Source organism: Vollenhovia emeryi, unplaced genomic scaffold, assembly GCF_000949405.1.
Source record: "Vollenhovia emeryi isolate VEMERY1.0 unplaced genomic scaffold, V.emery_V1.0 DF939172.1, whole genome shotgun sequence".
NCBI lineage: Eukaryota > Metazoa > Arthropoda > Insecta > Hymenoptera > Formicidae > Vollenhovia > Vollenhovia emeryi.
The window spans coordinates 378,686-393,365 of record NW_011967194.1 but is presented as its reverse complement, the minus strand read 5'-3'; the positions used below and the strand labels follow the sequence as shown (position 1 = coordinate 393,365).

The 14,680-nt window shown below is 50.0% G+C and overlaps 1 protein-coding gene across 3 annotated transcripts in view; it reads right to left on the bottom strand.

Moving 5' to 3' along the window:
• The window catches only part of LOC105563692 (protein FAM107B), a 54,968-nt gene extending 40,593 nt beyond the window's left edge, over positions 1-14,375 (bottom strand). Inside the window, exon 1 of one of the 3 annotated variants that reach the window (XM_012015488.1) lies at positions 12,912-14,375. Coding sequence is in view for 1 of the 3 variants with exons in the window: in XM_012015485.1 (XP_011870875.1) it covers positions 1,419-1,427 (9 nt within the window). In the remaining 2 variants the exon portion in view is untranslated. Of the gene's footprint in view, positions 1-25; positions 332-1,418; positions 1,786-12,911 lie in introns of those variants that run through there. The other 2 variants (XM_012015485.1, XM_012015489.1) reach the window with 2 other exon arrangements.
• Between the last annotated feature and the right edge of the window lie 305 nt (positions 14,376-14,680).

The window sequence follows — 14,680 nt, the reverse complement described above, 5'->3', positions numbered from 1 at the left end:
GGGGTTAATTAAAGTCTGTCATTACCTCCGTCAACTCGAACACTTTGCTCCCCGTAAACGTGGACGTCGCCGAAGTGTCGCGCGAGCTTGTGCGGACGTGGTGGAGCGGCGCGCGATCACAGCGGCCGCCGCGCGTCGACCGCACGCGGGTCGCGATCGCCGATGACGAAACACACGGAGGATTCTATTTCGCGACGCGTGTAACGCACGTATACGCGTGTGCACGGGCGTGGTGCGTCGCGCGAAGTAAGGCGTTACGCAACCGCCCGCGATCCGCGCGGCGCCGATTGTTTACACGCGAATTATAATAATGTTACACGCGCGACGCGTGGGCGCCGCGAAAGGAAGACGAAATTCCAAGGCCGCGATACCGCGCGGCGTCCGCGTTTATTATCGTCGGCGATTCGTTATCATCTCTCTCTTTCTCGGCAGCTTAAACAGCTATCTAGGTAAACATCATAGACGTAATATACCTAGCCCGAGCGTTTGCCTTTATTTGAGCAGTGGGGGTAGACGTTCACGTAGAAAAGGACCAGCTCTGTTTTGTGCTATTTCGTTCTCTTTCGTTCGCGTGTAAACAGGCTCATGGCCACATTTATTAAATTTTTACGGCGTTTCGACCGAGAGGGAAACCGCGGAGGGCATTGTGGTGTACAGATTTGCGGCATTACTGGGCATTACTAGGCATTTTTTGGGCATTAGTTTGGGCATTAGATCTTGCTGGGGCATTATAAAGATAAAATAAGATAATAACACACAAGATTTTGATCAGCGGTTTCCCCCTCGGTTTCCGACCTTTAGGTCCTTTTACCCCCAGATACTCCCAGATGTTCATTTCTTGGAAAAGTATAATGACTTTAAAATTATAATTCGGTCTCTCACGGTGGACCTTTCAAATAAATCACGTTTCCAATCCGAGATAAGCAATAAGAGGATCTTAAAGGCTGGGACGTAGTTGTATATGGGATTATAAGCAAGGATAATCTCTGAAATTCTATTCGCCGTTTCAAATATTCACTAACGGTACGCTTCTTATCTTCGGGGAATTCAAAAGGTCGACAATTCCTTTGATATTCTCGCTTCTATGCGTCACGTACACGCGATACCACGATTCGCGTAACGGATCTGCGTCATGCATGTGCAACGCGTGGCGGTGCGAGCGTCAGAGTTAAAAGTTCTACCGCGATCTTTTCGATCGTTCGCGATCGCGCGCGAGAACAAGTCGAAAGGTGCTAATTCACTCGTTAAATAAACGCGTAAAATACAATTTCAATGCACGTTAGTCGCGAACGTTCCCTCGCACTTTGCTAACGAATGTTCTGTTATCGTCGACGTATGTCAGACCTATTCGCGCAATCTTTCATAAACTTTTCTCCCCTCTCCCCCTTCTTCTCTCAGTGCGTAAATATTTTTTTTACCTCTGTCATCGACCGTTGCTTTCGACCATCCAAATCTGCTCGCGGACACGGGCGGGCGAATCGCGGAGGCGTCGGATTCGGAGCGCAGCGGAGCGTAAAAGATCGAGGATCGCCGATCGAAAACGGCGAGCCGGAATCACGATTTTGCGTGGCCGGCCGGCGGTGATGTATCGTCGCCAAGCTGCGTGAAACGCTCCTCGGGGCCCCGCGGGCTCTCTTCGCCGGACCGCGGTCAAGTCACGGCTTCTTGCGCGTAGCGAGGGGGCGGAGGAGAGAAGACACGGGCGGCGAGACCGCGGCTTTCCGGAGCGGAGCACGCGGCGAAAAATGTTTAAGGCACAAGCGTAAACATCGGACTGACGGGAGTAGGTACGCGCGCCGTGTGCGAGACCACGCGCGTCCGACCTCAACAGGCTGCTTTCATACCGAAAACCGCCCGCGGGAGATGCAACCGTGGGGAGATGCAGCCAGCGTCCGGTTGGTCGGCGCCGCGGCTCCGGGCAACCTTGCGAGTGCGACGCGCACCTTGACGCCCCGGTATCGCTCTTTTATGCAGTAACATGTGATACGTAACGTACACGCGGTACGACGCGTTGTATAACAGTGCACGCGGTTGTGTAAGATGTGCAGCTGCGCGCGCGAGACAGCCGGGAGGATGAAAAATTTACATTCCGCTTTTATCTCTGAAAGAGTGGCGAGGTGTTTCTTTCCGTATATCTAAGATTAATTAAGACTCGTTATAGCACGTTGCGGAACAGATAAGCCGTGGAAAAGAAAAATGCGCCGAAGAACGTCCTGTCGACGAAAGTCGTCGATACTTTCGGGAGTTGCGGAATTTGTGCGTAACAGCCGTCGTAGACGGGCCCGTAAGTTCGAGTGCAACAAGACGATTCCCGTTCGAGGTACATCTCGATGGCCGATAACTCTCGATCGAGCGGCCTAGGCGGGTCATTAGCGAGCAATCTCGGCGCGGTGATAATTTCATGAGGGATCGATCGAATATTTATCAGCGTCGCCGGGCCCCGCCTCTCCTCGCCCCGGCAATTAATCGTCGTCCCCCGAAATAGCAGCTTCCTCACGTCAATATCGTCAAGCCGCCCGCTGCCGGTCGTCGACCCCCGCCGCACCATGTAACCATGTGTATTTCGAGCCAATTTCCAGCTAAATCTCGCGACTCGTCTTAGCCGCGCGGGCGCACGTCGATCCCCTTACGACATCGCGGAAAGTCGCGGTACGGTTCGCGCCCCGGTATTTTCGCAGACTCGGCTTCTCGTTTGCGTCACGCTCGCCGGCGGTACTTCCCGAAAGATTTGCATACGCGCCAAAATGACGGAAGCGCGATGAATAAATTTCGCGGCGGGAACTAGTTCCCACCGAACTGGATTTATCGCGCGAGAGTGATTACACGAGAACCGTACAGCGGATACCGTTTGAGCGACTTAATTAACGACTCGGTGACTTAGAGAAGCAAGAGACACTTGCTCCATTATCGCGCGAACGTGCGGATTTTTTTAAATCCGCGGAAGAGGAAATGCCAAAGGTGCTCGGGAGACTGATAAGGGTAAGAAGAGAACGTAGAGGGAGACAGCTGGAAAGATAATGTTAAGTCGGCGCGCAGCTCACGTTTTCGAATACTGTCGCGATGGGTGGCATTCGGGAATCAACATTAGGCTGTTTATCGCGACGAGTGTTTCAATTAGAGACCCTCTAATCAGAGTCTGGCCAACAGAATTGTCCGCCATGTTTAGTCAAATCCAACGAGAGAGCAGTGCGAATATCTCACTCTCGCTTTAAGCTGCCATCAGTCAAGACGGAACCAAAAATATAATCATCAAAATAATCAAAATCAATCGCAATAACCTGTCGTTTGTAAAACTATAAAAGTGGATTAAAGTTGTCAATTCAAAATTCAGTGGGAAAATCATAAACACGGCGAACCAACCAGAAGCTGGACACCGCATGTCCAGACCCTGATTAGAGGGTCTCTGGTTTCCATATGCCTCGGTGGCCGAATTGATCGAGGCGCCCGCCTAGCCAGAGGGAGGTCCAGGTTCAAACCCTGGCCGAGGTAATATTTTTCGCGATAAATTTGGAGTATGAAATATTTAGACATTTACACCCCGTCACGGCTCTTAGTCCTTTGTTCCTTCAAATTTGTGTTTATCACATTTGAGCCGTCGAATTTTATTAATTTGATAATATTACTATGCTTAGAAAAACGCTCCTCTTTCTGTATGAATTTTTCAAAAGATTTTTCAAGTTTTTGAAATTTCCAACCACAAGCTCACTTTACTTCTGTCGCGGAATGCAACCCGCGTTTCTGTGAACGCCCCTTAATCCGAATTCCACACAAAGGCGTCCGATGAAAAAGAACCTGCCACGGGGAACAGCGCCCTCCCCTCCCCCCCCGGACCGGGAGCCTAATTCATCTCGGAGCCCCACAATGCAATCACCTCGCCTTACCGTCACTAATGCGACATTTCTGAGAATTTTAGAAACGACGCATCCGTCATCCGCAGCCGGCCACGTTCTCACCCGACGTTTCCACCGAGGTAAGAACCTGGCGGGAAAATTTCTCGGCGCATCAACGAACTTAAGAGCGGAAAATCGCTCGTGATTTCTAGGTAATTTGTAAAACTGCACATACGCGCGCGTATACAGACGTGTGGCAGGATTTTTGTAACGTCTCTTTCTCTAACAATGAGCCGCGAAACGAGTTAACGGCGGTGAAAAGATGAGCTTTACGAAATGTTGCCGGATCGTAAATTGATGCCGCGTGAAATTCACGTTCTCTTCCGGCCCTAGTTAAATCTTCGTTTACACCTGGTTTCTTTTTCCACGCGCGATTTCCCCAAATCGTGGGCACTCTTTCGCAAACGCTCGTCGCCTAATTCCACGAGCGTGATTTTACGAGCCCGTACTCGTACGCGGCGAAGGACGTATTCCACAGAAAGGATTTCTGTTACCGAGACTAAAACTATTCTTGGCGCATTTATATCTCTCACAACCTCATTTAGCGTAAAAATAAGACAGTGTCAAAACAAAATCAATAATTCTTATTCTCCTCTATCGAATTAAATAAGATTGACTTACTACACTGAGACAAGAGTAGCTTATTTAAATTTTTATATGTCTTGCGTTTAGAATAAATTTTCCCCCCATCTCACAATAGTTGGCACCGCGATATTCAACCAAAGACGATTCTAGATTTTAGAATCTTTCATTTAAGATTAAAATATTCCTTTCTCTATAATAAATGTAAGTTTATATATTCTTGCGTTTAAAATAAATTTTCCCTTCATCTTACAACGGACGAAGTTGGCACCGCGATATTCGACAAAAGACGATACGTGCTATAATTTTATTCTAGATTTTAGAATTTTTCATTTAAGATTAAGATATCCCTTTCTCTATAATAAATGTGATTGGCGCTATATCGATCCTATTTTATGATACATTCAAGTGTACCATTGGATCCGGAAAGTTTTTTCTGCGGGTGCAGCCGCCGCGACTGTGCGAATCGGTTCGCATGGACGGGGAATAGGTGATAAAAATGATGAGAGTCTAGAAAGTGAAGGAGGCATAAAACGATACGGAGTTTCTTAAGCCACTCAAGGATAGCAGGCGTATGCGTATCAAGTGGCGTAAATGCCGGTTTCGAATCTATTTACGCAACTTTATCGCCGCGCATGTATAATACTCCCCCCCTTCCCTCCCATCGGTATACAAAATCATAAATAAAGGAACGAGTTATTACGTCGGGCAAGCCGCATTGCTGACGAGCGATCTGTATAATCCTTGGTAATGAATAAAAAAAACGAGTATATATTCTAGCAGTATAAATTGTAGCCAAAGAATTTCACGAACGCTAATTAGCGCGATACGCTGTAGGCGAGTATTTATAGTATATACATTTTGAAAGATAATAATAAAGGATAATAATTTTCGCGTTTATCCTAGACAGCGGTAGATTAATTACAAGGGGAGTAAAGTAACACGGTCTGGGTGTTATTCAACAATCGAAATAATAACGGACTCGATTTCTTTTGAACAACCCGTTCGATATCTCCTCTTTAACATTCATTCTTAATATCCTTACGTGTCTCCCTTCACTTTCTCTTGTATTCTAAATACTTTTATATTTTAATTTAATTTATATAGTTGCGTTCGCGATAAACTAAAGTTCTATTAAAGAGTATTCAAAATTAAACGGGGAGAAAACTACCGCGCAGTTTTCACTTTACGGTTCTCCGAGCTTCAGCGACAAGCGAAGCACGGCACGTAATTTCTACATTTCTCGCATGGCCATCTCCGGCTCGTTCCTGGTTAATGAAAGGCGAAATTCCTAAAACTGTCCCGGGGAGGGGGGGGAGAGGCGAATCCCGCGCCCGCAAACCTCGACGGTTACGTCAACCTCGGGGGGGGAAAAAATACGCGCGTCGAGGCGCGAGATTTCACCAACAAAAGCGAAGGCCGGCGATTCCGCGCGAGCAAGTCCCAGAGCGTTTTCGCCGTTTCTTCAGCGAGGCGTGTGACGCTTCCTCCGATACTCGGGCTCTCGACGAGATTCTCGCGCGGGTCGATAGCGCACCTGTACCTCGGAGCCTGTCGTCGCCGAGAGATACCGTTGCGACCGGACCGGACGCCGGTTCGGCCGCACCGGTCCCGATACACGTCGCGGGTTAAGTCGAGCGCGATTTTTTCTCCCCCCGCAAAACCACGTTCCTTCTCCAGGAAATTTAAACGCATTCCCCCCGGCCCCGCGCGGAAAAACTCGCCCGTGACTCACACCCTCAGAAAGGATTTCTGTTACCGAGACAAAAGATATTCTTGACGCACTTACATTTCTACAACCTCACTTAGTATAAAAATAAAACAATATGAAAAGAAAATTAATAATTCTTACTCTCCTCTATCGATTTAAAAAAGATTGCCTTACTATATTGAGACAAGAGTAAGTTGTATAAATTCGTATATTCTTGCGTTTAGAATAAATCCTCCCTCCATCTTGGCACCACGATTTTCGACAAAAGACGATTCTAGATTTTAGGATTTTTCATAAGATTAAAATATTCCTTTCTCTGTAATAAATATGATTGGCGCTATGCCGATCCAATTTTGTAACACATTGAAGTGTAATAGCACTGGATCCGGAAATTTTTTCCGCGGGTGCACGCTCGCGGACCGACCGCTCGAACTTTATCCGCGATTTTTGTCGTCGCACGTGCAACATCCGGTGGGCAAGTTCACCGGATATGTAATCGCCGTTAATCGATAACGCTATAATTTCTCCGCGCGCGGAAATACGGGTTAAGCGAGCCGCAAAAAGTATCGAACGCTGACGGGAAAATGCGTCGTGAATGGCGTAAAGCGAGTCCTGAGAAAAAGTGAGAACGAGATCGGCTCCATTTTTCTCGCATTCGATTTTGGTCACGAAGTAGGTACCACACGAAAAGTCTCGTTAAGCTGATTACAGACATGTCAGTCTTAAGCCAACGATTTTTTCCTACTGGATTGCTTACGAGAGCCAATCAGGATGCAGAGTTTTAGATCAGGTGACTTGAAGCTAAATCCTGGTTGGCTCTCGTAAGCAATCCAGTAGGAAAAATAGTACCGTGTGCCGTTGGCTTTAGAGTGTACCTACTTAACGTTTTAGAGATATCGGGCTCCAAAGGTTCCGTTCCATTCCATACAAATGGTCGTATGATAGCCATACTAAAATTTATAAAAATGCCCGTGTAAACTTCTCCACTCGGATGAGCCACAATTAGGATCATCCCTAGGTGTAGAACGGGCACAAGCGATGAAGCCGTCTGGACAGACACCAACCATTTGTTTGGAATGGAACGGAACCATTGGTGCCCGATATCTCTGGAACGTTAAATAGGTACACTCTGAGACTGACATATCTGTAATCAGCTTGACGAGACTCTTCGTGTGGCACTTCGTGACGAAAATCGAATGCGAAAAAAATGGGGCCATTTGCCTACGGACACTTGTTCTCGCTCTTTGCGAAAAGAAATGACGTTAGGGTGAATTGTCGTAAAAAAAAAGATCGCCCTCGAGATGTGGAACGCTTTAAATATCGTCGGACGCGTATCCTTGGATAGATGCGCGGTATATTTAGCTCATCTCCGACTATTTTGCGAGGCGTGTTCTCGTCGGCGTGAGAACAAGTGACTCAAGAAAGTCGTGGAGAAACGCGAGTCGATCGATGCTCCACATTGTTTCTCAATTCAATCGCCCGATATTTTATCACAGACGACTGAAAAGGATGACCAGATGCCCAACTGTAGCGCGTGTGTGTAATGCGATTACTCCGGCGACTTTCCAAGAACGCGGCTATTTATTTCGTCCGATTGCGAAAGAGCCACGCGAAATAATCCTGTCCCTCCCTCGTCAATAATTAAGTTTCTTTGTAAATGCACAAAACGAGCGATTCGTCGGCCGAGCCTCTCGGGAGCCGATCGATTCCAGTCTCTCGCGAGCGTCCCAAGTTTAGTACCAGAGCGGCAAGATTGACTCGCAGCCGCAATTTTCTCCCCAGTTTTTATCACGACGACCGATTCGTCTTCCGGGAGAGGCTCGGGTCCGGCCACGAATCGTCTCCTCGTACCTCGCTCGCCTGCTCGCAAGGGGAAGGCACTTTGGCGGAGAGTTCCCTCGGGAGGTCCTCGGTGCTCGCGACGTCCGCCGCGCACCCGGAGTCGTCGTCCGCGCCGCGCGCGGACCCGGGGGTGACGCTCCCGTCGCCGTCGCCGTCGCCGTCCTTCTCCTTCGTCCGCTGCTCGTGCTTGGAGAGCAGCTCGCGCTGCTTCTGGAAGAACTCGGGCTCGCTGAAGCACTTCTCGAGGCTGACGGCGCGCTGGAGGCTCGTCGGCGAGCTCGGGGTCGAGCGCGAGAACTCGAGCTCGTCCCGCAGCAGGTTCTCCGCGCTCTTGTTGCATATTCGCGGCGGGTCCTGGTCGCGGAACGTCCTACGCTGGCCCTTGGATACCTCGCACATCACGCGCTAACCAGAGAATCCGCTTCGCCGGGGGGGAGCCGCGCGGCCGACGTCCAGCGGCATTTCACGCGTACATTTCACCGGACGGGCGGCTGAAAGAGAATTTCCCGATAATTGTCACGGATCAACGAGGGGGGCCTTTCGCGCACCGCCGAGAGGGCATTCTAAAATAGATCTCGCAAAGTTGCGGCCGCGCGTTACCATCGAGATCTATCGCGTGGCACTGCCTATTGAGACAGTTTTCAATTATCTCGGAGTTATCGCGACTTCGTTTTACTGCCGCTCTCCACGCATCGCCACGACGACACGTCGACACGTTAATCTGGACGCGCGGCGCCCTTGGTTCGGCCCCCCCGTTCGAAAACGAAGGACGCTCGCGTAGCGCCGAGTCGTCCGGCGATAATAAAGCGAGAGCCGCACGCCGTCCTGGGGCGGGCACCCGATATTCTCTCCGATCGCACCCGTCTCGCGGCGCGTGGGAACTCCCGGCCGGCGCTTACCGAGAGACGAGGGACGCGACCGCGCGCGACGCCCCGCGTTTATCATATCGTTGACGCGCGTCCGCGAGTCGGGGGTGGACGCGCGCGCGGAGGAGAGATACGACTTACCTTCCCGTCCGCGACGAGGTCCTTCAACCCGCTTCACTCGAGTCCTCGCGGGGACGCAGCCGCGCGCTCTCCGCTTCCGCTCCGCGGCGTGACGTGACGTGACGCGCGCAGACACCACCGGGCCAGACGCGAGACTACCCTCTCGGCAAGGGACGGCCACCCCGCGTGCGTCATACGGAGGGACATCTGTTGCCCCCTCGCCCGCGACACCCCTCGGGGGCGAGCGAGACGCTCTCGACGCGCCCTCTCGCTCGCGCCCTCGCCTCCGTCTCGCCTTCTCTCGCGCGCGCGTATCGCGGGATCGTTACGCTCGCACCGCGCACGCGTAAATGCACGGGGTGGCGCGCGGAAAGGCGGCCCGGCGCCAGTGTCGATGAAAATTGCCACTGTCAAGGGTACGACGTGGCGTTGTCGCGACGACGACGACGACGACTCGCACCGTCTCGATGACGATTTCTGATATCATTTTCTAACACGCGATAAATTGAACTCCGACTCTAATCGCGAAAACGCCGACGTTTGCGCGCTTCTTCCGATCTCTGACGGGGGAAAAACTCGGGTCGATACTCGTCGCGATATTCCTAGCTTTCTCATTCTTCTCTCCTTTGCTTAAAAGCACTGGGAATTTAAGTTGAATGAAATGTAACTGAAAACCGGGGAAAATACCCGAGTCGAAATTTTGGCCTTGTGTTGAGCCTTTAATTCTATTATGCAGGCTGTACTAAAACCACCGGACGGACCTTTTAATCACAGATTCGTTAGAAAATTTCAAGAGGAAAATTCTAATACAAAAATGTCGAGGCTATAACAATTTTTAAATAATAAGCGATTATATTTCACAAATGGCAGGCCTGAGATTTCGCGCGCTCAGACACGGCGACATGACGAGTGATAAAAGGATATCCGGTGGTTTTAGTACACCCTGTATAGTAGGACCTAAGACAGTAAAAGAGGTCGAACTGCAAGTACAAAATTCACTCCTACTTTAAAACCGTTAGTGTCGGAAATTTCTACTTTTGCCAATTTAGCATTAAAGTGGGTCCTTTTAAGTAGGAGATAAAGTAAATTTTCAGAATTAAAGTTTCAAGGGAGGAGTAAAAAATATACAATGTCATCAAAATGGGTTATTGCATTATTCTTGAAAGTGTCGAAACAGTATCAAAATTTCGACTCGGGTAATATCGCTTTTTTCTAATTAAAAAAATTCTTCTCCCGAAGAGACGAAAACTAAGGCAATGCGGCTTCGGGCATCGTCGTCAATTTAATTATTTACGATTTAATCGACCGTCTGCTTTTTTTTCTCGCAACTCGCGTTTCGCCTCATTAATTTTTCGCGTGCGCGTGCAATTAATTTAAGATGCGAGAGAGGGCCCTTCCGAGACTCGCGTTTGCATCACTGCTTATTCATCCGACTCTGTTTCTCCCTGCCCTTCTCGATCCCCCGTGTCCCTTATCTCTTCTACCACCGGTCCCTTTATTATTATCACCCTCTCTTTCTCACCGATCGCGCTCTCTCCGCTCTGCCCTTTTGTCTCTCTCGAGTCTCGCTCTTCGCCCTTTCATCCCCTTATCGCTCCGTTTCCACGCTCCCTCCTTCTCCGTCTTTTTTTTCCTTTCCCTTCGCCACGCTCGCCCTCCCGCCCCTCTCCGCGGGCCGCGCAAGTCCTTCCAATCTACCCCACGGGGGCGGGAAAGAAAAAGGAAAATCGTGGGGATGTTCGTGAATTATACCGGCGGGGAAGGGGGGACGCGTAGGCGAGACGACGACGACGACGCTAGCGGCGTCGCGACGCCACCTAAAACGCTCATGCGTCAATCGATCCGCGACTTTCGCCGGAGCAGAAAAGCCTCGGCGTCTTTATCAATCGCCGAAAATTTTCATCCTCCACCCTCGATCTCGTTGCCGCAAGATCAAAGCGGTCCGACGCTCGTCTCGTGGACGAGTCGCGTTAATGACAAATCTTTCCTCCCCCTCCGATGGTACGTATCGTCTTTTGTCGAATATCGCGGTGCCAACACTGCCAACTTCTGCGTTGTAAGATGGGGGAAAATTTTATTCTAAACCCTCTAAAGTTTTTGGAGTGAAAATAGAACCATGGAGTGAAATGTTCGCTCTATTGGAGCAAATCTTTACTCTATTAGAATGAATATTTACTCCAATAGAGCGAATATTTCACCCCGTGGTACTATTTTCACTCCAAAATATTTAGAGAGAACGCAAGAATATATAAAGTTACTCTTGTCTCAATATAGTAAGTCAATCTTTTTTAATTCGACAGAGCAGAATAAGAATTATTGATTTTATTTTGATGTGTCCTACACCGAGAAAAATGTCCGATTAAATATAATCGGATAATCCAATTACATAATAACAAACGAATATATGCAATTAAATTGCATATCCGATGAAAAATTGCTTTCTTTTTCTAACGTCGACGTCGGCTCCTCTAATGGAACGCGCAGCCTATTGTTTTAATTCTATGGTTATGAGTTTGATCTCGAGAAATTGCGCGCGGAGATAAACCGCTTGCGAAGTTCCGGGGCGAAGCTGTGCGAGCACGACGCGGGATCGGAAAGATTTTCTCGTTCAAGGAGCGGCTGCTGGAAGTCTTGACGGCAATCCCGTAGTCGCGTCGCGCGTGTCAGATTTGCATTAGGATGACTACCGCGTCGGGCTTATCAGGTGGCCCAGAAGGGTAAATTATATCCGCTGTGAGACGAACCCCGCGGGCGGGGAAAGAACGGCAGAACGAATTTCGAAATAGAATACGAGCTCTCGAAGTCGTCTCGATTGAATGCGGACAATACGTAGAGCGCGCAGTGGTCTCTGGGAATTTTCCCTATCGCGAATTGGCCAAGTCGATGGAACGTGCACGCGAAGTGCGCGAATTATGCCAGTACCCGCTTCCGAGAAAATTGCTTGTGGATTCGAGGGCGATCGTTGAACGAAAGGGGATCGAGTTCGAGCAGGTTACGAGGCTAAAGGCGGGAAGGAAGACGACGTTGCAAACGTCGTTAAAGAAAGCTGCGCTCTTTCTTTATATTTTTCGACTCAAGTCTGGGACATTGTCGAGTAATAATTTTTAGAAGTAACGATAGAACACGACGAATCTGAGAATTATTATGTCCGTTCGCTCTCTACTAGAATTATCATTTTGCTGTTTTTGTGTTAAATTTCAACAACTCGTAACTGCGTCCCGATGTAAATTTTCTCAATCAATACAATCTAACGTTTCGACGAGACATTTTTTTCTACTCGTCTCGTAGCGATCGCTCCGAAATTTTTTTCTTGTCCCTTACGGAATCGCGACTTGTGTGTCCAATTTATTCTAGCGTTTAAATGTGTGGAATTAAGCAATTACTAGTCACCCGCGACTCACATGGAGTCAATTTGCTGAAAATTCCAATTCGTTGAAATTCTTAAGCCTTACGTTTTCCTGCTTAAGTTTGTTCGCGTGTTTCGGTTCAAATCAGAAATCATTCAAATCAGAAATATCAGAATGGTTGCACCAACCTTTTACCGTACGAGTCGAATTACCGACGGCCACTGTAGTCAACCCGGGATAAATGAAGAAATCTCGTTATACGTATACGTCTCAATCATGTAATACCCAATTGTATCTCGAGATAAAATTAAATATTGCATTTTTGGTGCAACCATAATGATTCATCCTGTATGTATGTATACACGGAAAGGCTGATGGCAGAGAACAATCCGTAAACGTTTAAGTAAGACTGTCTCAGTCGTAGACGTAGTCGTAAACGTAGACTTAAGCCTTGAAAGGCTATTGTATACGACTTACGTCGAATAGGCGTAAAGGCGTATTAAAGCAATCTGCGGGATGAAGTTGGCGCAAGAATAAAAATCATTTTACTCACTCAGCGTCGCTCCGTCGTCGCCCGATGCCTCCCAGGCCGCAGCTTCCTCTCAGATTCCTCCATTTCGCAGCGGCAAATCCGGTAGTCGGCACGACACAGCACTCGCGAAAGAGGAGCTCGTTAATGTCCAAGTAACGCGCGACACTGCACTCCCGGCGTTGACCGACGCGCGAGAAAAGGGGACGATCGCGCGCGGGCAATACGTCACCCGCCACGATGGCGTCGCGCGAAACGGCGGGAACGTCACGGCGAGGACTCGCGAGTTACGGCGAAGCTTGACGCGTCTCGCGGCCGAACGCGAGCGTCCAACGGGGCGAGCTCGCGCGAGCACTCCTCTCGCCGCGTGTCACGCGCGGAAAAACTCGGGTATTTCTACGCGCGCGCGGAGAGAGAACGCGAGATGAAGCCGAAGCTCGGTGTACCCGCGGCGTCGCGAGGATCCGACTGCGCCGAGCATTCCGGAACGTCTCGCGAGATTCAGGCGTCTCGGCGGTTCGCCGGCGCGCGAGTATCGTGACGATCGACCCACGCCGCGATTGCTCGACTTGATCGGCGTTAGAGACTCACCGCCGTCGTGAAGAGAGGCTCCTGGCGACGTCCGTCGGCGCGAGAGACCGGTCCGCCGCGCGTCCGCGACACTGCGCGATGCTTCTCGAACTAACCAACATGGCGCCGTTCCCGTCGGCCCCCGCGCCGCCGTGCGATACTACGCGCGTCGAGTCAGCGACGCGACTGGAATATCACTTTGACATCGCTCGCGCGATGCATGTACGGACCTCAAATGAACGCGCATTTAAGTCCGCACGTCTGTTGGTGGACACTCGCGACAAACACGCGGCTTTTTAACGTTTTTCCGTATCTCGAACCAAGTACACGCACCGAGAAACGAAGACGACGACGTCCCGCGAGTCCCGCGACACCTGCGGAATCGGAAAAACTTGGTCGCGCGCGTCGCTCCGTGGCGTACGTGCCGGCGCGGCGGTTCGAGCGACAGTGCGACGACACACGGTACCGTCGTTCCCTGACCTTGGTGCGCAGCGGCCGCGGCGGCTCGAGACAAACACACAAAAAACTGCGAAAAACGAGCGGCGATCCGCGCGAGTCACGGCGACGTCACACGACCGTTTCAACGGAATTTTCCGAAGGTCTCTATCGGAAAACGATCTTGTGACTGTCGAGCCGTTGATTCCGCTTCCGCGTATTCCGCACTCCGTGAAACGAAAACGACGCCGAGGACGCGTACGCGCAAATTTCCGTGCCGTCCGTACGGCAGTGCGACGCACGTCCTCTGACCCGAGGGTGCGAACTCATAGAGCGGAACGGTGTACGCAGAAAATCGCGGAACGCTCGTGATTGGTCGAGGCTCTCGGTCCTCGGTCCGCAGAAAATCGCGGACCGAAAGCCTCGACCAATCACGAACGTTCCGCGATTTTCCGCGTACACCGTCCCGCTCTGAGTTTGCAGCGTCCCAGTGAGAAATGATTCGTCGATCGACGTCGAAATGATGTCGAACGACGTCAATTCGACGGTGTCGATGTCGATCGTTTCTCACTGGGATAGACATAACAAATATAGACTGAGCGCTCCATTGAATAAGCTGAAGCTTGTGAAGAGAGAGAGAGAGAGAGAGAGAGAGAGAGAGAGATTTAAGAAGACTTTCTTACTCTGTCTCACCACCGTGACAAAGGAGGCGCAGGCACGATTCTTTTCTTTTACGATGGCGTAAGACAGAGAAAGAAAGTCTTCTTAAATTCTCTCTCTCTCTCTCT